We start from the raw sequence: 22988 nt of genomic DNA, 5'->3' as shown, positions 1-22988 counted from the left end.
CCGGAAGTAGGCGTAGGCGACGAGCAGCGTCAAAGTTGAGCGGCAGACGGGGAGTGACGTAAGCCGCGGCGCCGGGGGGACTCGGCATGGCGCTGCGCCGCCTAAGATATTTATGAGGTCCGACGAAGGCCGCCGGTTTCCCATTATTTTCGGGCGCGTCGTTCATTAGCAGCGGCCATCAGCGGCTGCAAGCGGCCGGCCTACCTGCTCCTCTAAATCGCGTTCTGGCGCCGGCGGCCGCGCCGCGCCGGAAGGGCTGATATTAGCGTGTTGCGGCGGGGTGTGGGCCGCGCCGCCGTGAAATGCGACCGCCCGTAATGAGAAAGCAAGCGGCGCCGCTGCAGATATTGCTAGATCCATCACGGTAACGGATGTTGTTACCGCCGTTCTGTTTATTGTAGCGAGGTGGCGGCCCGGCCGGGTCCTCTGGAGCCGCCGCTGATGGCGCCTGCGGGCCACAGCGGTAGCCCCGCCAGGTGAGCGGGCGGCGGGAAACTGCTTCTGCCAGCTGTGCCCAACGCAGCATATTATTTCTGAACCTGCGACGTCTGGACTTTTATAATGGGGAAGTTTCCGATGCATTAGATTGGATTATTTGGGGGAAGAGACCAAACAGCGGGGTCATTGGTCTCATCAGATTGGGGAAGGACTGGGAAGAACGCCCTTTCAAGGGAACCATCCCGGTACTTGCCTGGAGCGATTTAGGGAAATCACGGAATACCTAAACTTCTACGGCCGGACGCGGGATTGAACCGTCGTCCTCACGAATGCGACTCCAGTGTGCTAACCTCTGCGCCACCTCGCTCGGTTTTCCGATCCGTACACCAAATAGGAGACTGTTTTATACGTTCGTTAAGTATGGCGCGTGATAAAATAGCAACATGGCCGTAATTTTCTTACCACCGACATAAACAAAATAATTTCGATAAGGTGCTTAGCAAGAAGTATCCAGTCCATCAATAAATACTGCACAGCGATAAGTACTCCTCCACATCTACAGCTACCTCCATACCCTGCAAGCGACCGTACAGTGTGTGGCGGAGAATACTTTACAATGAAATGAACACCCTTAGCTGCTTACAGGCGTTGACATACGTCAACGGGGACGGATGAAAATGTGTGCCCCGACCGGGACTCGAATCTGGGATATCCTGCTTAAATGGCAGACCACTATCCATCTGAGCCACCGAGGACACAGAGGATAGCGCGACTGCAGGGATTTATCTCTGGCACGCCTCCCGCGAGACCCATATTCTTAGTGCCCCCGCCCATTATACTAATTACTCGCGGCGCGTTGCTGATTCCCGTAAGGACATTTTCATCTGTCCCCGTTGACGTATATCAACGCCTGTAAGCAGCTAAGGGTGTTCATTTCATTGTAATTTCATTCTGACGAGCTCCATGGTCAAAATAGCTCTGAGCACTGTGGGACTTAACATCTATGGTCATCAGTCCCCTAGAGCTTAGAACTACTTCAACCTAACTAACCTAAGGACATCACACAACACCCAGTCATTACGAGGCAGAGAAAATCCTTGACCCCGCCGGGAATCGAACCCGGGAACCCGGGCGTGGAAAGCGAGAACGCTACGCACGACCACGAACTGCGGACTGCTGCATGGTTACTGATGGTATGTGTTCTGTCGGACATGTCCGAAAGAACAGATACCATCTTAGTATACAAAGGAGAATACTTTGTTTACACCTGTTACTTCCTGCCTTCAGAGTTCCGACCACGAATTGTCGGCGGAGAGAACAGTTGTTGACAAGCTCCCGTGTCATCTCAAATCTGTCTAATTTCACAATCATGGTCTTTTACCGACATGCAGGGTATTTATTTTAACTTGAGACAGTTAACTACCTCGAAAACGACGCATCGTACGAAAAAAATGTTTGAGGTGAAAAGTTAATATTAGCGAGTGGATATCTGATTGTGCTAGAACTGACCGTCTCCTAATCAGTCCTGCGTACGCCGGATCAACTTTGTATTTTCAAGTGGGAGTCCCCCTTCTTTACTGCATATTCGGCTCCTGTGCAAAAAAGTACTTGCGGTTTACTCAAACCTTGTTTCGCATTTGTGGTGGGTGTGGCTCTAACCGACAGACATGAAGTGTGCCTCTTTGTACAGTTGATAATCGACGCAGCTGATTCTACATTTCATTTACCTGATGTTCTATCGGTTGATACTCATGTTCAAACGTCACTTGAGTCTAGCAAATATGATTTTACAGCACAAATAATATGACTAGACTTTGACATTTCTGACATACAAGCGCAGATTTCTGTTCCCTACGGCGTTAATTGTCTTGAGTCTCCAAACCATTGTAATCCTCGATATCGGTGGACGCCCTCGAACCCCGCCATCAGCGTAACTGGTTGCGGTGTGTGTTTCCATCTAACCCTCGTAACTCTCGCACTGGCGCTACGCAGCTACCAGTGGAATACAAAACAACAACCCTCGTAATGGGGTAAAATGTCCGTGGAGTAATAGAGACAGCCGCACCTGGCATTGATACTCAGTACAATCAAGCTCCTCGATGGTGTGAGGGAAGGGTATTCACCTATACCAAGCATACCGATGGGAAAAGAAAACCATTGCGTCCACGTCGTTCTTCTAAGATCACGTTACACGTACTTTTTAAGCTGACACTTAAACTGCTAACAGTATGCTACAGTCAAATTTGCAACACTAAACTGAATTTATGCTACAGTCAAATTTGCAACACTAAACTGAATTTAGAATATAAATATTAACCGTTAGAACACAAAGCATCACATTTACATCGTAAACTAAATGTAGTATCAAAGGCGTCGAATCCTAATTGCATAAACAGGCACACCTGATATTTGTCATTACAGGGCCATCTACTACTACGAATAGAAAACAATGATTAGAATAAGCGGTAGGAATTTTTCCCGTAAACTCGAACATGTAATAAAAGTGGGGGGTTTGTGTGTGAGATTAAAAAGTTGACCCCGCACAATGCAGTACCGGTGGTTAGGAGGTGGAAAGTTGTTGCACAGACAAATGTACCCTTTAGTAACATTAACTTTTTAACCAGAGTATTTTCCCGTATGATGCTTCGTTTTAGAGATATTTAGCTGCCTTACGTAAAAACAAAGTCCCTGTATTGGCACTGAGCACTATGGGACTTAACATCTATGGTCGTCAGTCCCCTAGAACTTAGAACTACTTAAACCTAACTAGCCTAAGGACATCACACAACACCCAGTCATCACGAGGCAGAGAAAATCCCTGACCCTGCCGGGAATCGAACCCGGGAACCCGGGTGCGGGAAGCTACCGCACGACCACGAGCTGCGGACGCAGTGTATTGGTTCACTCTTGTAGGACCGTATGAACTCGGAAAATTAAGAGTAAACAACACTGTGATGCAGAAACCCTACCATGTAGCATCCCTTACTGCAGATGGCTGAGCAACTGCGTAATGTTTTTGTGTTTGCTAAATGAACCTGTAGTGAAACGAGCTGCTCTTCTTCGGATCTTCTCTATTTTCACTGTCAATTCTATCTCGTACGTGTCCCAGATTGACGAGCAATATTCAAGTGTCAGTGGAACAAGAGTGGTGTAAGCTACCTCCTTTTGGGTGGACGGACTACATTTCTTGAGAATTCTTCCAGTGAATCTGTCTGGCACCTGCTTCAGTTGCGGTTAGTTTCGTGTTGGCGTTCCACCTTAAATCGCCCCATACTCTTTATCCTAGATATTTTACGGGCGTGATTGCTTCCAGTGATTGTTCTGCACTCGTAAGTCGTACAGTAATGGGTCTTTCTGTCTATTTATGCGCAGCACGTTACATTTGCTAATGTTGAGGGACAGTTTCTACTCCTTGCACCAAGCGTCGATCCACTGCAAGTCTTCCTGCATTTAGCTAAAATTGTCTAGCGTTGCAACTTTTCTGTATACAACAGCTTCGTCCACGAAAAATCTCATGACATTTCCGAAGTTATCCAAAAGGTCATACATACGTTTTTTGGAAATTACTGATCCGATAGCACTGCCTTAGGATTTCTCTCCGTTGAGAATGGCTGTGTTCTATTTACTGTAGCTCTTCAGTCCCGTTGTTCAGCTGATCTGACATTCCGTACGATCATATTTTGATTCTTACCGCAGTGCGGAACTGTGTTGAACGCATTCCGAAAGTCAAGGAACACAGCTTCAATCTGGGCGCCAGTCGCTGCTGCTTTCTGGGTTTCTTGGACGAAAGAGCGTGCTGCGTTTCACACGATCGTTGTTTTCAAACCCGTGTTGATTGCTACAGAGGAGTTTTGGGTCCCCTTAAATGTCCTGATACGCGAGTAAAAAACATATTCCAGAATCCTACAGTAGACCAACGTCAGAGATATGGAGCATCAGTTTTGTACGTCTGTCTCACAATCCTTCTTGAAAACAGGAATGACCTGCTCTCTTTTACTATCACTTCGTTCCACCAGCGACCTATGTTACACTGCTAATAGGAGAGAAGCTAGTTCTTTCGTACATTCTATTTAGAATCGTATTTGTTTGTTGTCAGGCGTTTTCTCATGTTGTCAGGAGCTTTTGGAACCATATCAAGTGATATTTGGACACAAGTCATCTGATTCGCATATACTGAGGAAAGCAGGCTTGTATTTGCTGAAGAGGAATTGCTATTACCAACTTCTGAAATGTCCGCAGCTCGTGGTCGTGCGGTAGCGTTCTCGCTTCCCACGCCCGGGTTCCCGGGTTCGATTCCCGGCGGGGTCAGGGATTTTCTCTGCCTCGTGATGACTGGGTGTTGTGTGCTGTCCTTAGGTTAGTTAGGTTTAAGTAGTTCTAAGTTCTAGGGGACTGATGACCATAGATGTTAGGTCCCTTAGTGCTCATAGCCATTTGAACCATTTCGCGCACGTTTCGAAAGAGAACTTCTGTGAATTTTGGAAGGTACGCTACGGTCGCAGGTTCGAATCTTGCCTCGGGTATGGATGTGTGCGATGTCCTTAGGTTAGTTAGGTTTAAGTAGTTCTAAGTTCTAAGGGACTGATGACCATAGGTGTTAAGTCCCATAGTGCTCAGAGCCATTTTGAACTTCTGAAATTCGTAGGCATGTCGGTTACAGAACATCGACAAATAAGAAATTGCATTCTGTAGACTTTCACAGCCAGAGTCAGTTAACATCAAAGTTTTCTGTATATATTTCTCCGTTATAGCGACGAATGGGTCATGGTTGCAGTGGACGTCCTTGTTGTCCAGCTCCACTGTAATTTATGGCCACTTTACTGACCGCCGGCCGCTGTGGAAGAGCGGTTCTAAGCGCTTCAGCCCGGAATCGCGCTGCTGCTACGGTCGCAGGTTCGAATCCTGCCTAGCGCATGATGTGTGTGCTTTCCTTAGGTTAGTTAGGTTAAAGTAGTTCTAATTCTAGGCGACTGATGACCTCAGAAGTGAACTCCCATAGTGCTTAGAGTTATTTGAATCATTTTCTTACTGACTACAAGACTGCGTAAGAATTCCCCTCTTCAAATACTTAGACTGTAGGGGTAACTCTAATATATTGGTTTCCAGCTGTTGAGGGTGCGGGAATATACTGTTAGCTGTTGTTCCGTAAAGTATGAGCCGTGATTGGTAGTCATGAGTGAATGGGGTGTACATTCCTGTTCTCCTCGTGCAGGGCCGGCCATAGTGGCCGAGCTGTTCTAGGTGCTCCAGTCTAGAACCGCGCGACCGCTACGGTCGCAGGTTCGAATCCCTCCTCGGCATGGATGTGTGTGATGTCCTTAGGTTAGTTATGTTTAATTAGTTCTAAGTTTCTGGGGACTGATGACCCCAGATGCTAGGTCCCATAGTGATCAGAGCCATTTGAGCCTCATGCAGGACACGAAACACGAGTAGTACAGCGTAAGTTTCACGTGGGAAATGCTCTCACCTGAAGTTGTTTGTGCGACCTGTTTACTCTGTGGTGGCTGGCAGCCAGGACGATGTAACATTATAGGCATACTCTCTGTTTGTATAATTAGAGTATTTTAACATTCAAATGGTCACCCTCATCTTGCGCCTCACCAACCTTTGCTGCATGACAAGAGCGCATGTTTCCATGATGCTTATTTTCTTTCAGAAATCTCTCTGGTGTTCGGCCAGCGTTGATTTGTTGTAAAGTGAAAAATCGTTTATCCGAATAAATGCTATCGTGGGTCACCCAGATTACTGAAAATCCAAAATTCAGAAAAAATTATAGTTACCTTGTTTAAATGGCGTAAAAACTTACATTATATTTACTTTCACGTATAAACACAAATTGTACACTGTTTTCACATAAATTTTGATCAAATATGGAGAAAATAAGTTTTATATCCTGAGGTAATCAATAAGTGTCTTTTGAGCCAGATGTGGCTCAAATTCAAAGATATAGTAGCAACAGCAATTGAGATATTCATACCTCATAAATTGGTAAGAGATGGAACGGATCCCCCGTGGTACACAAAAAAGGTCCGAACGCTGTTGCAGAGGCAACGGAAAAAGCATGCGAAGTTCAGAAGAACGCGAAATCCTGAAGATGGGCTAAAATTTACAGACGCGCGAAATTTGGCACGTACTTCGATGCGAGATGCCTTTAATAGGTTCCACAACGAAACATTGTCTCGAAATTTGGTAGAAAATCCGAAGAAATTCTGGTCGTATGTAAAGTACACAAGAGGCAAGACGCAGTCAATACCTTCGCTGCGCAGTGCCGATGGTACTCTTATCGACGACTGTGCCGCTAAAGCGGAGTTATTGAACGCAGTTTTCCGAAATTCCTTCACCAGGGAAGACGAATGGAATATTCCAGAATTTGAAACACGAACATCTGCTAGCATGAGTTTCTTAGAAGTAGATACCTTAGGGGTTGCGAAGCAACTCAAATCGCTTGATACGGGCAAGTCTTCAGGTCCAGATTGTATACCGATTAGGTTCCTTTCAGATTACGCTGATACTATAGCTCCCTACTTAGCACTCATATACAACCGCTCGCTCACCGATAGATCTGTACCTACAGATTGGAAAATTGCGCAGGTCGCACCAGTGTTCAAGAAGGGTAGTAGGGTTTTGGAGCATATACTGTATTCAAACATTATGAATCACCTCGAAGGGAACGATCTATTGACACGTAATCAGCATGGCTTCAGAAAACATCGCTCTTGTGCAACGCAGCTAGCTCTTTATTCGCACGAAGTAATGGCCGCTATCGACAGGGGATCTCAAGTTGATTCCGTATTTCTAGATTTCCGGAAAGCTTTTGACACCGTTCCTCACAAGCGACTTCTAATCAAGCTGCGGAGCTATGGGGTATCGTCTCAGTTGTGCGACTGGATACGTGATTTCCTGTCAGGAAGGTCGCAGTTCGTAGTAATAGACGGCAAATCATCGAGTAAAACTGAAGTGATATCAGGTGTTCCCCAGGGAAGCGTCCTGGGACCTCTACTGTTCCTGATCTATATAAATGACCTGGGTGACAATCTGAGCAGTTCTCTTAGGTTGTTCGCAGATGATGCTGTAATTTACCGTCTAGTAAGGTCATCCGAAGACCAGTATCAGCTGCAAAGCGATTTAGAAAAGATCGCTGTATGGTGTGTCAGGTGGCAGTTGACGCTAAATAACGAAAAGTGTGAGATGATCCACATGAGTTCCAAAAGAAATCCGTTGGAATTCGATTACTCGATAAATAGTACAATTCTCAAGGCTGTCAATTCAACTAAGTACCTGGGTGTTAAAATTACGAACAACTTCAGTTGGAAGGACCACATAGATAATATTGTCGGGAAGGCGAGCCAAAGGTTGCGTTTCATTGGCAGGACACTTAGAAGATGCAACAAGTCCACTAAAGAGACAGCTTACACTACACTCGTTCGTCCTCTGTTAGAATATTGCTGCGCGGTGTGGGATCCTTACCAGGTGGGATTGACGGAGGACATCGAGAGGGTGCAAAGAAGGGCAGCTCGTTTTGTATTATCGCGTTATAGGGGAGAGAGTGTGGCAGATATGATACACGAGTTGGGATGGAAGTCATTACAGCATAGACGTTTTTCGTCGCGGCGAGAGCTTTTTACGAAATTTCAGTCACCAACTTTCTCTTCCGAATGCGAAAATATTTTGTTGAGCCCAACCTACATAGGTAGGAATGATCATCAAAATAAAATAAGAGAAATCAGAGCTCGAACAGAAAGGTTTAGGTGTTCGTTTTTCCCGCTCGCTGTTCGGGAGTGGAATAGTAGAGAGATAGTATGATTGTGGTTCGATGAACCCTCTGCCAAGCACTTAAATGTGAATTGCAGAGTAGTCATGTAGATGTAGATGTCATGTAGATGTAGATTTATATCAGCATTAGTTTGGCCGAAGTTACTTCCGCCTGGCGTACCGAGTAAATCGTTATTTTGTACAGGGGCATTGTGTTCTCTGTTTATGTCACAATGTCTTCAAGCTGGGCGCCGAGTAATCTATCATTACCATCGTCATTGCCTGGAGACAAACAAATGGCGATAGTTTTGTAATCCGAAGTCATACCATAGACAGTCATTTATGACATAACACCTACGTTTGAACATCTGAACAGGCTTTAACGAAATCATTTTTCAACAATTCTCATTTATGTATTACAAGCAGAATATCCAACATTTAATCCGTAGGCACAACTACCTACTTTCTCTCTCATGCCATTTTACACTCGCAACAAACGGGCGCAGTACATTACAATGTTGAATGGAAACCTGCCAGGGTCCATGAATAACAGTTTGCTGAATTTAAATTTAATGATTGTCATCGTAGACAGTTCCCGTTATCACTCACGGAGTGTCACATGCTCTACAGGTGCTGCACTTTTTTTTTTTAAAAAAAAAGGGGGAAACTGCAGCAAAAATTGGAAATTTGTGGTAAGGTCTTTTGGGACCAAACTGCTCAAGTCATCGGTCCCTAAGCTTACACACTACTTGATCTAACTTAAACTAACTTACACTAAGGACGACACACACATCCATGCCCGCGAGAGGACTCAAACCTCCGACGGGCGAAGCAGCGCGGGCCGTGGAAGACGCCCTAGACCGCTCGGCTACCCCGCGCGGCAAACTACAACGCAACGACGGTATGTTACTCTGAAAGCACTTAGATATTTTAGTCGAGTGTGATTAATTCCACGTGTGTGAACTAAAACGCACTGTGCAACTCGAAAGCAATGAAACTGTACTCAAATACTTGCCCTGTTTCTTTTCTCAAACATGCAAAAACTACGATCGAGAAAATTGAGTAAGCAATACCCTCTGAGATCTTTCTGTAAGTATATAGTACCAGTGTTGTTGAATAATCGTTATCCACGCCCCCAGAAATGCTCTCAGTTTCTCGAAATACAGTGATGTGTCCAAACCATGCAACTCGCGTAATATTGTAAGCGAACCACCCCAAATACCTACACATCAGTTGTCAAACTCGAAAACCGCACGGGCTGCGGTTCTTGGCCAGTCAGAACAGAGCACATTTACGGCAGATCAACATGCATGACGTATGAAAATATTTTCATTTCATAAAATTATTTATTTATTACTTGAGCAATCAGAATCTGTGAATATGGCAAATCTGCTGAATGACTGGGAACAGCTGTGACTATAATTGTATTCTACTTAATAGCAGAAAAACTGCAGGAGAGGATGTGAAGAAAACTTATCCTGTTCGTGCTGGACGAACATTTGCGTGTAGGTGCTGTTGCAGTGACAGTGATATCGTAGATTCATAAATTTAATTATTACGAATGGATTATTTTATTTTAGGGAGAAAATAGGTACTACATTACTTCCACAATCAGAGCCTTTTTCAAAAATCTCCGCTTTGGTTGTACCTCAAACCGTTGATAGATTCCGAGGGGTAGTGTGATGACGATGAAGCGCTTGCTTTACTTGTTGCAAGTAGTAATAAGACTCCTGTTCTGTAGCAGCTGTCGCCGTGAGCTTTATGTCGTGGGATTGCAGTTCTAGAGGGTGCACAGTTTAATATGCAATAAGGCGACAGAAGTCATAGGATACGCCCCAATATCGTGTCGCACCTCCCTTTGCCGGCTTAGTGCAGCAGCTCCACGTGACGTGAATTCAACAAGTCATTGTGTCTCCGGCTTAAATATTGAGCCATGGTGCCTCTATAGCCGTCCATAACTGCGAAGGTGTGGCCGGTGAAGCATTTTGTGTACGAACTGACCTCTCGATTATACCTTAAATGCTCGATGTAATTCGCATCGCTCGATCTGTGTGGTCAAATCATTCGCACCAACTGTCCACAATGTTCTTCAACCCAATTGCGAACAATTATGGCCCGCTAAAATTGCGCATTGTCATCCACAGAAATTCCGTCATTGTTTGGGAACATGAAGTCCGCAAATGGCTGTAAATGGTCTAGACGTAGCCGAACATAACCATTTCCAATCAATGATCGGTTCAGCTGGATAGATGCGCAGTCCATTCCATTCAAACACTGCCCACACCATTATGGATCCACCACAAGCTTGCACAGGGCCTCGTTGACAACCTGGCACCATGTCTTCGTGGGATCTGCGCCATACTCGAAGCCTACCATCAGCTCTTGCGAAATTAAATCGTGACTCATCTGACCAGGCCATGGTTTCAAGTTGTCTAGAGTCCATCAGACATGGTCACGAGCCCAGGAGAGGAGCTACAGGTGATATTCTGCTGTTAGCAAATGCACTCGCGTGGATCGTCTGCCGCCATAGCTCATTAATGCCAAATTTCGCCGCACTGTCTTACCGAATATGTTCATCGTACGTTCCACATTGAGTTCTATGGTTATTTCACACAGTATTGCTTATTTGATAGCCTTGACTACACAAACGCTGTTGCTCTCGGTCGTTTAGTGAAGACCGTCGGCCACTGCGTTGTCTGTGGTGACAGGTAATGCCAGAACTTCGGTGTACTCAGCATATTCTTGACACTGTGGATCTCGGTATATTGAATCTCTAACGATTTCCCAAATAGAATGTCCCTTTCGTGTAGCTTCAACTACCAAGCTACTTATAAAGTCTGTCGGAAACCTTTTCACATAAATTACCTGAGTCCAAATGATAGCTCCGCCAGTGCGCTGCCCTTTTATACCTTGCGTATGCGATACTACCGCCATCTGTATATGTGCATATTGCTACCCCATGACTTGGCCACTTCAGTGTACATAGACGTATTTATGGAATATATTCCTCCAGACAATATCCTCTTCGGTGGCGCCAGCGAGACAGTGCAGTTCAGTGAAAGAAGGCTTGTTCACATCAAAGCACAGTCCTCGGAATGTTCAAAACTGATGTCATGAACACTCATTGTTTCACTGGTGAACCACCTATTTGCGCCAGTCGCAAACGCGAAAACTGCCGTAACTCATCCTCGCAAGTGTGTTGCTGCTGTATGGATTGTTTCTCCGATATGTTCACCGCTCTGACATTTCACTTTGTACCCGCCAGAAATGTGCAGAGCATCTGTCATGCTCCTGACGGAAACTAACACAACGCCAAGGTACGGTTGCTATAGACGCCGTGCAGGACATCAACCCGGAGAAGGTGTTTACCAATTCGATCAGCGGCACTCTTCATATAAGGTAAGCGTGCTGCTGGCTGCAGTTTGTCTATCTCCAGCCTGCCATCCGTTCTTGCGTTGGTTGCCATGGCTCTGGGGTAATATCCAAGGCTCATAAATAGTCCACATGGCTCTGAGCACTATGGGACTTAACATCAGACTGAAGCGCCTAGAACCGCTCGGCCACATAGGCCAGCAAATAGCCAAGGTCATGGTTGTGATTATCACTACAGCAGTGGAAGTAAAGGGCTGCTGTGTATACTAAAGTGTTTATTTACGTGTGCTCTGTAGTGCCCATACTGTTTAACTATTATTTCACGGTTATACTCTCCCCACGACAACGCAACGAACCATCTGAAAGGTTCAGCGAAGACAGTAGTGCGTAAATTTTCCGATCCAGTGCTTTGACCACTAATTTCAACGGAAATCGTGTACCTACAGAGTTCAAACCAATGGTGCAGAAATTGTGGCACTTTAAAGTTTCTCAGCGAAGTGTCATCCCACCTTGCGCAGTAGTTCGACGGTTAATATGAAGCACTAGCGCTAGTTTTTCTGCAGAGGCTTTGTTGTCGGAAGTGATCTTTGTCGTCAATCATTTCAGTTAGAGTCTGCGTCTGTAACGAGGTAGTGCCAGATTAAAATGACAGAATGTACTTGACAGTGTTTCTGAACGTACTGAAAGTAACTGAAAAATCAGAATACTGCTTCGGATAAAATAACGAGTTTACTGATACCAGTGACGTTTTTTCTTTTTTCCCAGCAATGTGTGATGGTTTATGTGATCTATCACGACAGGGAAAGGAGCCTGTGACCACAAGAAATTCCAGAGTCGTAACAAAACACAAACCTGCCATATTAACCCACAAAAACCACCCAAAATTAGAGGTTTAGACCTTCGAAAAGCGTTGTGAAAATTAAAAAAGAAGCAGTGATTACTAACAGTAAATTTGTTCTCTCATTCAGTTTCAGTGGCAGCTACATAAAATCCTACCCAAATACAACGAGGTCACGAAAGTCATGGAATAGTGATACGCACACATACAGACGGCGACAGTATAAATGTGTAAATGGTATAAAAGGGCAGTGCATTGGCGGAGCAGTCATTTATATTCAGGTGATTCATATAAAATCGTTTCCGACGTGATTATGGCCACATGACGGACTTTGCATGCGGAATGATATTCGGAGTTTGTCGCATGGGACATTCCATTTCGGAGCTAGTTAGGAATTTAAATTTTCCGAGATCCACAGTGTCAATAATGTGTTGAGAACGCCAAATTTTCTGCCATTACCTCTCACCACTGACAACGCAGTGGCTGGTGGCCTTCACATAATGACCGAGAACACCAGTGTTTGCGTAGGGTTGTCATTGCTGATAGTCAAGCACCACTTCGTGAAGTAACTGCAGAGATCAATGTGGGACGTATGGTGAATGTATCCGTTAGGACAGTGCGGTGGATTTCACCTTAATGGACTATGGCACCAGACGACAGACGCGAGTGCCTTTGCTAATAGCACGACGCCGGCTGCAGTGCTTCTCGTGGGCCAAGCCAGTTGGACTCTAGACGACTAGAAAACCGTGGCCGTGTCAGATGAGAGTCATGATTTCTGTTGGTAAGAGCTGATGGTAGTGTTCGTGTGGCATGCAGGCCCCACGATGCCATGTACTCAAGATGCCAACAAGGCACGGTGCAAGCTGGTGATGGCTCCACAATGGTGTGGGCTGTGTTCACAAGGACTGGACTGGGCCCTCTGGCCCAAGTGAACCGGTCATTAACTGGCAATGGTTATGTTCGGTTACTTGGAGACCATTAGCAGCCATTCATGGAATTCATGTTCCCAAACAACGAGGGAATGTTTATGGGTAACTAAGCGCCATTTTACCGATCCACAACTGTTAGCGATTGGTTTGAAGAACATTATGGGAAATGTGACCATATGATTCCACTACCCAAATCGCCTGGCATGAATCCCATCGACCATTTATGGGACATAATCGAGAGGTCTATGCGTGCAAAAAATCTTGGATCTGGCAACACTTTCGCTGTAATGGACGCGTATAAAGGTAACATGTCTCAATATTTCTGCAGGGAGCTCCCAGCGACTTGTTGAGCCCATTCCGCATGGAGCTGCTGCACTATGGCGGACAAAAGAAGGCCCGGCAGGATATTGTTAGGCATCACACGATACATGTCACCTCAGTTTATACTCACATTTAAACTTACTCTTTATCTAATTAGCACATTCGGTTACGTCACATTACAGTGCGGACAATGATTATAGCCTGTGTTTTTAGCAAAAGTGAATGACTGACATTAGTTGTTTCTCGTGTTGCCGTTTGGCATTAAGAAACGTAGGTCCGATCTATTTTCCAGTATACGAGGGCGAGTCAATTGAAAACCTTAAATATTTTTTTAAATATTATTTATTGTGCGGAAGTGATACAAAGCTGTATCACTTTTCAACATAATCTCCCCCCCCCCCCCCCCCACACACACACACACACACACACTCAATGCAAGTCCTCCAGCGCCTACGAAGATCATAAATTCTTTTAGTAGTCCGCGCAGCTACTCATGCACAGCGTGACATACCTCTTCATCAGAACGGAACTTCTTTCCTCCTATTGCGTCTTTGAGTGGTCCAAACATATGGAAATCACTTGGGGCAAGGTCTGATGAGTATGGTGGATCAGGAAGACACTCGATATACAGGTCTGTGACTGTTGCAACTGTTTACGGGCAGTGTGGGGCCTTGCATTGTCATGTTGCAAAAGGACACCTGCTGACAGCAATCCACGTCCCTTTGATTTGATTGCAGGCCGCAGATAATTTTTTACGAGATCTGTGTATGATGCACTGATGACAACGGTAACTCTAGGCATGTAATGCACCAAAATGACGCCTTTTTCGTCCTAAAAAAGAGTCAGCTTAACCTTTCCTGCCGATGGTTCTCTTAGAAACTTATTTGGTTTTGGTGATAAGAAATGGCGCCATTCCTTACTCGCTCTCTTCGTTTACGGTTGGTGGAAGTGAACCCAGGTTTCGTCCCCAGTAACAATTTTTGCAAGGAAGCCATCACCTTCCCGTTGAAGGCGCCGAAGAAGTTCTTCACGACCATCAACACGTCGTTCTCTCATTTCAGGAGTCAGCTGCCGTGCACCCATCTTGCAGACACTTTGTGAAACTGGAGCACATGATGCACAATCTGGTGCGTTGACCACTGACTAACCTGTAGCCGCGCGGGGTTAGCCGTGCGGTCTGAAGCGCTGCAGTCATGGACTGTGCGACTGGTCCCGGCTGAGGTTCGAGTCCTCCCTCGGGCACGGGTGTGTGTGTGTGTGTTTGTCCTTAGGATAATTTAGGTTAAGTAGTGTGTAAGCTTAGGGATTGATGTCCTCAGCAGTTAAGTCCCATAAGATTTTACACACATTTCAACATTTTTTTAACTAATCTGTAAACATGCTTCAATGTCATTCAGTGTCGCTCTGCGGTTTTCCTTCACTGTGGCTTCAACTGCTGCATTGTCCTGTGGATTCACAACTCATTGTGCCTGACCTAGACGAGAAGCATCTTCCACTGAAGTCATTCCATTCGCGAACTTCCTACTCCATTCGTAGACTTGCTGCTGTGAAAAACATGCATCACCGTACTGAACCTTTATTCGTCGATGGATTTCAATAGGTTTCACACCTTCACTTCGCAAAAACCGAATAACAGAATGCTGTTCTTCCCCGGTGCAAGTTGCAAGTGGGGCGGCTATCTTTATACTGATACTGCGACGCTATGTGTGTATCTGCACTTTGCTGCCACCTACAAGCCATTCTGCATTCTATTTGTAGCACGTTTACCAACTTACAAATTTCGATTTGTTATTACACATTTAAGTTTTTCATTTGACTCACCCTCGTATAATGCTCAATACCGGCAACACCAATGAATACTGTGTACCAATATCATCAGTCAGCTGCTCACACGTTGTCTGATGGATCACAGTGATTATGCTGACCCGTACCACAACAGTTTCACAAGTGCCTGACTACAGAGAGGCTAATCAGTAAAATATTTCTCCACCAACCCTTGGGTACTTATATCATACGACGAAACGGCAGGCGCCGTACGTTGCAATTACATAACCTACAACTGACCATTAAACAAACCTAAATTATTATCTATAAATCGCGTAATTTAATGTGAAACCAATGCATCATTTGTCATCTCCTAGGCCGTGTGTTTCTAGAGCCATCAGCGAGCTTGTCCCGTGCAAGGCGGCAGTTTTCCGAGCGATTACCCTCCTCGAGGAACTAACCTACCTCTGCTCCTCCGCCTCCCCCCCCCCCCCCCCTCCAACATACCTCCAACACCCGGCCTCCTCCAGTGGGCCAGCTCCTTCACTCGTACCGCCTGTCTGTTGGACCGGTATCCGCCCTGGATACGTGTCATGGTAATGCGTTTCTGATGATCTTTGTCATCATTAACGTTTGTTCATTTTTCTCCGCCTTTCCAGAAGGAACATAAAAAAGGCAATCAGGCAGTGGCCGAAGAGGCCATCCAGGGACAAAACTTGTTACGTGAGAACAGGCGAAGACAGCGGAACTTTGTAGTGCCGGTGTGTCTTACTGTTCCAGGTCACACATCTCTCCTATACTGAACCAGCGATGCCTCGAATCGACAGCTGCGTCACGATGCGAGTACTGTATGTATATTTGATCTCCTACAAAATACCAGCCATGTGGAATGATAGGGATACAGATAATTAATATCTTAACAACAAGAATGTAACGATCATTCACGCAACGAAGGCCTCCGGAAGAGTAGACATAAAATATTTATAATGATCGAACTGGATTCAGTGCTACGAAACGTAAGGAGTTGATTAGCATCTATTTATCTCTACCTTCGCAATAGGAAGTGGGTGGATGTGTACACTGTGCCCAGTTTTTGAAAATATTATAATGCACTCGCTTACTAATTATTTATTTATTTATTTTATTTATGCATTTATTTTACCTCGCAAGATTAGGGCCTTCAGGCCCTCTCTTACACCTAACCAGGCATACTCAAATTGAACGAGTTACAGTTTCTACATAACATTAAGGACATATAACGTATTATGCAGTATTGATGTTAAAGAAAAAAATAGAGATTATAAAACTAGTACAATGATAATTATAATAATAAAAAACAATTATAACAATCAAGAATAATAATGATAATAATAATAATAATAATAATAATAATAATGAAAGTGACTATGTATATGAAAGTAAACATACTTTTCGTTTGTGAACGTCAGTTCCATTGTTAGTTGGGAATTTTCTCGTTATATTCTTGCAGCTTGTGAGTTATTCTCATCGAGCAGAGACATAAGACGATAGAATGGGGTGAAAGAGATATATATATAAGGTAAATAGGTTAGAGGAAGAGAAATAGAATAGTAAAATTCGAAGCTGTGATGGAGAGGAGAAAGAAAGAGATGGGAGGGGCACAACACTGGTGGCTATACCGTCCCTAATATGTAAGTTTTGAGTTCCCTCTTGAATGTTGAGTAGTTCTGGATAAGACGCAGATCACAGGGGAGTGCGTTCCATAGTCGTATGGCTGAGATGGAGAATGACACGGAGAAAGATTTTGTGTTATGTAAAGGTACAGCCAAGATGCTAGACGTATCCGATATGGTATTGCGATTGTGGAATGATGATAGGTGTTTAATGTGAGAAGATAAGTATTGGGGGCACCAGTGCCTAAGAAATCGATGAAGTAAGCACATCGTGTGAAGATCGCGTGCCTTATGTGGGCGTATCCAACCTAGCTGGGAGTATGAAGGACTGATATGATCATACAACCGAATATTGCACACGTATCTAACGCAAGCATTCATCACTAGCTCGAGGCATCTAGAATTTTCACTATTTGTGCCGTGTTGAACTATATCGCAGTAGTAAAGATTAGGCAAGACTAGTGTTTGGACTAATTTTTGTGTAACATGGGTTGGAAATATTTTTCTAAATTTTTGAATTGCCTGTAGGGAGGAGAGCGATTTCCGGCAAGCTGTGACTGTTTGTTCTTCCCAGTTTAGGTGTTCATTATTTAAAAGTTCTCAAAAAATATTTATTGTTTTTAATTCATCCTTCCACCAGATTCCATGAATGTTTTAAAATTTACAGTTAAACTTAACCCAGAAGTAGTAGATATCACTTTCCATAATAAAACTTATATTCAATATTTTCAGGTTCAGGACCGTAATTCCACATCAGTATCTCTTTAAAAAGTGTGTTGTGAGTAAAAGGTAACAACAAATAACGAAATTTCCATTTTTTAATTTTTTGTGATGGTCATAATGTACCATCCTGCTCCATAGTTCACGTTATTGAAAATGCGTTGATATTGCTAAGGGTGTGCTAAAAGGTATTTTAAGGAATTGGACCCTACTTACACATTAATATGTCATTAGAAATTATGTTCCTAGTACAAGTCAACAATAATTTACGAATTTTTTTGTGCGGGTATAAACCTTTTGGTAACATGTGGTACGGAAAATGCATTTGTATTGCTAGGGTTAACATGCATTTGCAGAAGGGCACTCAGTCACTGTAAATGTAAGAATCTATGTAAGTGCACAACCACACACGGGCTCACCTACATCATTTGCAGACTAATAATTATAGCTATTACAAGTCATATGTTTTTTAGAATGGGCAGTACATCCATCTGCGGCTGGCAAGCGAAAGCCATAATCCATTAACCTTCCTACCACAAGACGATACCGAATCCGACACATCTTCATTATTTTTCATTTGCGCGGGAAACAGCACTAGTGTGTGTTATGTATGTAAACCAGATTAACCTGATTTATATGGAAAAAACAGTTGCTTTTAACCAAGTGTCGTATACAGCACAGCCTTGTGACATGTGTCCTGATATTCTTTGTTGTGGCAGGAAGGTTATTGCTTATTTTCTCCTGGGTTGCAAGTCAGATGTTGAACTGTGAAAGGGGATGCAAGAAACGGTTAGTCTATACTGACAGACGTACATTACGCAATTAAGAGCATACTTTACAGGTCGTAAAATTCGTGGTTTATTTGTTGGAAAAACAACCAGCTAACTGATGTGCATATATATTAAGGTACCACACATAAAAACATCTGCATGTATAGCTTGTTACACCCTACATACGATCTAGTGGACAACGTCGGAAGTTCCATGAGGCTTTCCGCAGACGACATAATTTCAGTACTCAGTATTAATACTCTCAATGATCGTGATTAATCCATACAAATTATAAAAATGGATGTGCGTATGTGTGTATATATGTGTCTACGCATGTTCCACATTTTCTCCTAAACCAATGGACCGATTTCAAGCAGACTTGGTGGTTTCACTGTGGGCGCCAGGACAACCTACCTATGAGACGAGGAGGCGGAGAGAGTGTAAAGAAGCAGTGTAGCTCACTGCACGAGAATACCCGTACTTTAGTAATCCAGTCCAGTGTTTGAGAATGGGAGCACTTAGAGTCTTGTAACAAACCTTGCGCATAATTTCAAACCTTAACGTAACGCTTTCTCCCTGACGACCTCCCACAAAATGATGAAAGGAAAGAAGTTTGCCGTTTACTACATTTTCGCAGTTCATGCAGTAAGACTGCCACATGAAGCACGGCGGTTTAATTTACTACGTCTTTGTTACTAACTATGTTCGTGAGATGTTTTTCATTCAGTGGTCACATATGTTACTGAATATACAAGAACAATTACAGTATTGTACGAAAGTTAATTCAGGAGATACGATGTCAAAAATTCAGAATGCTGAAAAGCTACTGCATCACGCCAGACGTCTAAATTTATTACTTTGTTGCTGCTAACTGTGTTCGCAACACTTTTCACAGACAGTATCGCATGTCCCGTCAAATGTAAGTAGACAAATGCATCACTGTACAACTCGTAGTTCAGGAGATATGACCTTACACACACTGAGATGCGTGAACAACTGCCGCATCATGCATGACGTTTAAATGTATTACTTCCTTAACACTAAAAGTAATAATAAAATACACAGCACATTTCGTAGCCAGTAGGTGTATATACCCCTGGATGTACCGCGAAAACATATCATTGTACAGCACACGACGCCATAATTATTAAGCTGCCTCAAAATGAAACTACAGGGCGAAATTTGCTAGACATACAAGTGAAATATCTGTACAAATACTGGTGAAACTTGGTACATATGCGTAACATACATTTGACATGTGCGTATGTGAGCGAAAACACGGGCGAAAAGCTCATCCTAACCACCTGGAACGATTTCAGTAAAATTTTGTGCACATATTAGTTACAGTCTGGAGAGAAATACTGCAGGGGTAAGAAGCACTAGTCTCCTAATGAGGAGAGTGTGATAACGTGGAGAGAAAATGGAGGACGACGAGATGAACAGAGGTGTAGGCACAGATGGGGAGATGAGGGGATCGGCAGAGACAGGAGTAGGAGGAGAAACAGACAGAGAGAGGAGGTGGTGGACGGAGAAAGGAAAGAGGAGATGGACAAAGAGGGGGGATATGAGGAGCGACACAGAAAGGAGACGGGAGGATATGCACAGAGAGAGAGAGGGAGGGGGAAGGAGCAGATACATAGACGGGTGAGGAAAAGAGAGACATAGGAGGGGGAGGAGGTGGACAGCGAGGGGAGTGGAGAAGGTGGACAGAGAGGGGGTGGGAGTGGTGTAGGTGGACAGAGAGGGGGTGGCAGTGGTGTAGGTGGACAGAGAGGGGGTGGCAGTGGTGTAGGTGGACAGAGAGGGGGTGGCAGTGGTGTAGGTGGACAGAGAGGGGGTGGCAGTGGTGTAGGTGGACAGAGACAGAGAGGGGGGAGGGAGAGGAAGGAGGAGATGGACTGACAGAATGTTGGAATAATTACATACCCAGTAACACTGGGTACTGAGTTACCACTGAGAATAATAATAATCAAGGTTTTTAGTCACGCAGATGCAGAAAATATGTATGAAATTTTAAAAGTACCATATTTCAATGAATGCTCCTTTTTATATGTATGACAACATAAGCAGAAATAAAGCAAAACTGCCGGCCGGGGTGGGCGAGCGGTTCTAGGCGCTACAGTCTAGAACCGCGCGACCGCTACGGTCGCAGGTTCGAATCCTGCCTCGGCCTATGATGTGTGTAATGTCCTTGGGCCAGTTAGGTTTAAGTAGTTCTATGTTCTATTGGACTGATGACCTCAGAAGTTAAGTGCCATAGTGCTTAGAGCCAAAGCAAAACTAAAAAAAAAAAAAAAAATATTGTGCAAGGAATGTGAATGGATCACGAATTGAACTTAATCTGCGTATCGGTTTTATTACTAGACAATGGAAACGAAATGAGCGTTTGGCGTCATTGGCCGGGAGGCCTCTTACGGGGCAGGTCCGGCCACCTTGGTGCAGGTCTTATTACATTCGACGTCACATTTAGCGCCCTGCGAGCCGGATGGGGATGAAATGACGAGAAGACAACATAACATCCAATCCCTGACCGGAGAAAATCCCCGACCCAGACTGGAATCGAACCCTGGTGCGCAGGACAGCAATCCGTCACGCTGACCACTTTTTTTTTTTTGTAACCTCATTTTGTTCGTTATAGTTCGTTGCAACTGTGGCGGACGTCCCCTGACGCCCGCTGAAGTTCAATATTGATCCAGCCACTCAGTTTTTTATTTATTTTTTATTATTACAGAGTGCAGCAAACCCCCTGACCGAACACGCTAAGTTACCGTGCTGGCTACCACTCAGGCATCGGGGCGGACATTACTAGACAATGAAAGTGTACCACTGACCAGTTCCATTACAGCGGAAATTGACGATATCGTTGTTGCCCAACGTTCCATCAGACGTAGTAACCAGAGGACCACAATTTTCTTATTACCTAGTCTTTAATTGAAAAAATAAAACTGAATGTAAAACGGTTCAAATGGCTCGGAGCACTATGGGACTTAACTGTTGTGGTCATCAGTACCCTAGCACTTAGAACTACTTAAACCTAACTAACCTAAGGACATCACACACATCCATGCCCGAGACAGGATTCGAACCTGCGACCTTAGCGGTCGCGCGGTTCCAGACTGTAGCGCCTAGAACCGCTCGGTCACTCCGGCCGGCTGACTGAATGTATATAAGAACTTACTCGTCAGAATGCTGCTCGAAGTTACGAGACTTTTCTCTTTCTCTCAGTTCACGGCGGACCAGGCGTGCAGCAGGTGGCGGCATACTTTTGTGCTGTTGGCGCTACCGGAGGCAGCGAGCAGCGCTACGGTCTCCGCTCTGTCATTACTTCGCTCAAGCAAAGCCTGCTTCGAAAGGGGAGCGTGTCATCGGTTCCCTGACAATGATTTATTTCCATGCCGCAATTAAGAGCTTCCTAAGAACGCCGGGCACTGTACCGTAGGAACCTTGCAATTCGTCACGAGAGTTTGCCCCTGGTAACGCGGCAGGGCTCATGTGACCGGGTTCGGCCCAGACGGTAAATTATACGGCCCGGGCCGGCGGCCGTTGTATCGACAGCTCCTTGCTGCGCACCACCTCACCCGTAATGACAGTCTTTACCTTCCGCTTACTGCCGCTCTCGGATGTTGTCTGGCACACGCCCACTAATTCCGTTTCACGACAATGTTGTTTCCCGAAAGAGGCAACTGCCCGGGAAGTAACGGCCGCCCGCGCGCCTTCCTTTCTGGATACTGCGGCCCGGCGACAGGACGTCAATTACGTTTCTGTTCTATTGTGAGCGCAACAATAAGTCTTTCGGCCAAGAATCCCAGTCTAAGTGAGGAAGCGCTCCACCGACCGAGGAGAAATTAATTGCAGGCACTGGGCACGCAAGTCGGGATTCCGCAGTACGTCGTTTCGCTGCTCACACGCGCGTCGTCACAGGGGAAGGCGCTGCCACATTCTGAATCAAGCACTGCACCCGACACATCTGTGCACCGGCTTGCGAAAAATCATTGCCTTATACACAAATAATTATCAAATATGTACTGATCATCATTTGTTGAATGAAACGAAAAGTTAAGTTGTCTTCGCAATAAGATCTTCCGTCAACTGACTATATATTTTCTTTACGAATTCCTATACAGGGCGTCCATTAAGCCTGGGAAAGTAGGGAATTCTACTGAATAATAATAAAGAACATTTTAGTCACTTTAATGTTAATAAGTACTATTTTCAACATGATTCACATGATTTTCAATTGATAATTTGATGCGCTTTGCAAGATTAAGGTTGTAATGGTACTTGAATTACGTAACCATTGGGGCACCTCACCTCAACCTCTCGATACCAGCAATATTCTACTGTGTTTCTCTAAAATAGTTAACATATTTCTGTGATAACATTCAGATTTACGTTCATTAATGTAGAAGTACTTTGATACAACGATATGTTT

General features: G+C 44.6%; 1 protein-coding gene across 1 annotated transcript in view; it reads right to left on the bottom strand.

Annotated features, from left to right (window-relative positions):
* Positions 1-262: 262 nt before the first annotated feature.
* LOC126285235 (serine/arginine repetitive matrix protein 1-like) overlaps positions 263-22988 on the bottom strand; it is a 150679-nt gene continuing 127953 nt past the window's right edge. Inside the window, exon 5 of the mRNA XM_049984533.1 lies at positions 263-508. Coding sequence (XP_049840490.1) covers positions 263-508 — 246 coding nt within the window. The remainder of the gene's footprint in view (positions 509-22988) is intronic.

The sequence above is a fragment of the Schistocerca gregaria genome, chromosome 8, assembly GCF_023897955.1.
Source record: "Schistocerca gregaria isolate iqSchGreg1 chromosome 8, iqSchGreg1.2, whole genome shotgun sequence".
Lineage (NCBI taxonomy): Eukaryota > Metazoa > Arthropoda > Insecta > Orthoptera > Acrididae > Schistocerca > Schistocerca gregaria.
The sequence above is the reverse complement of the archived record's forward strand: the minus strand, read 5'-3'. Positions and strand labels throughout refer to the sequence as shown.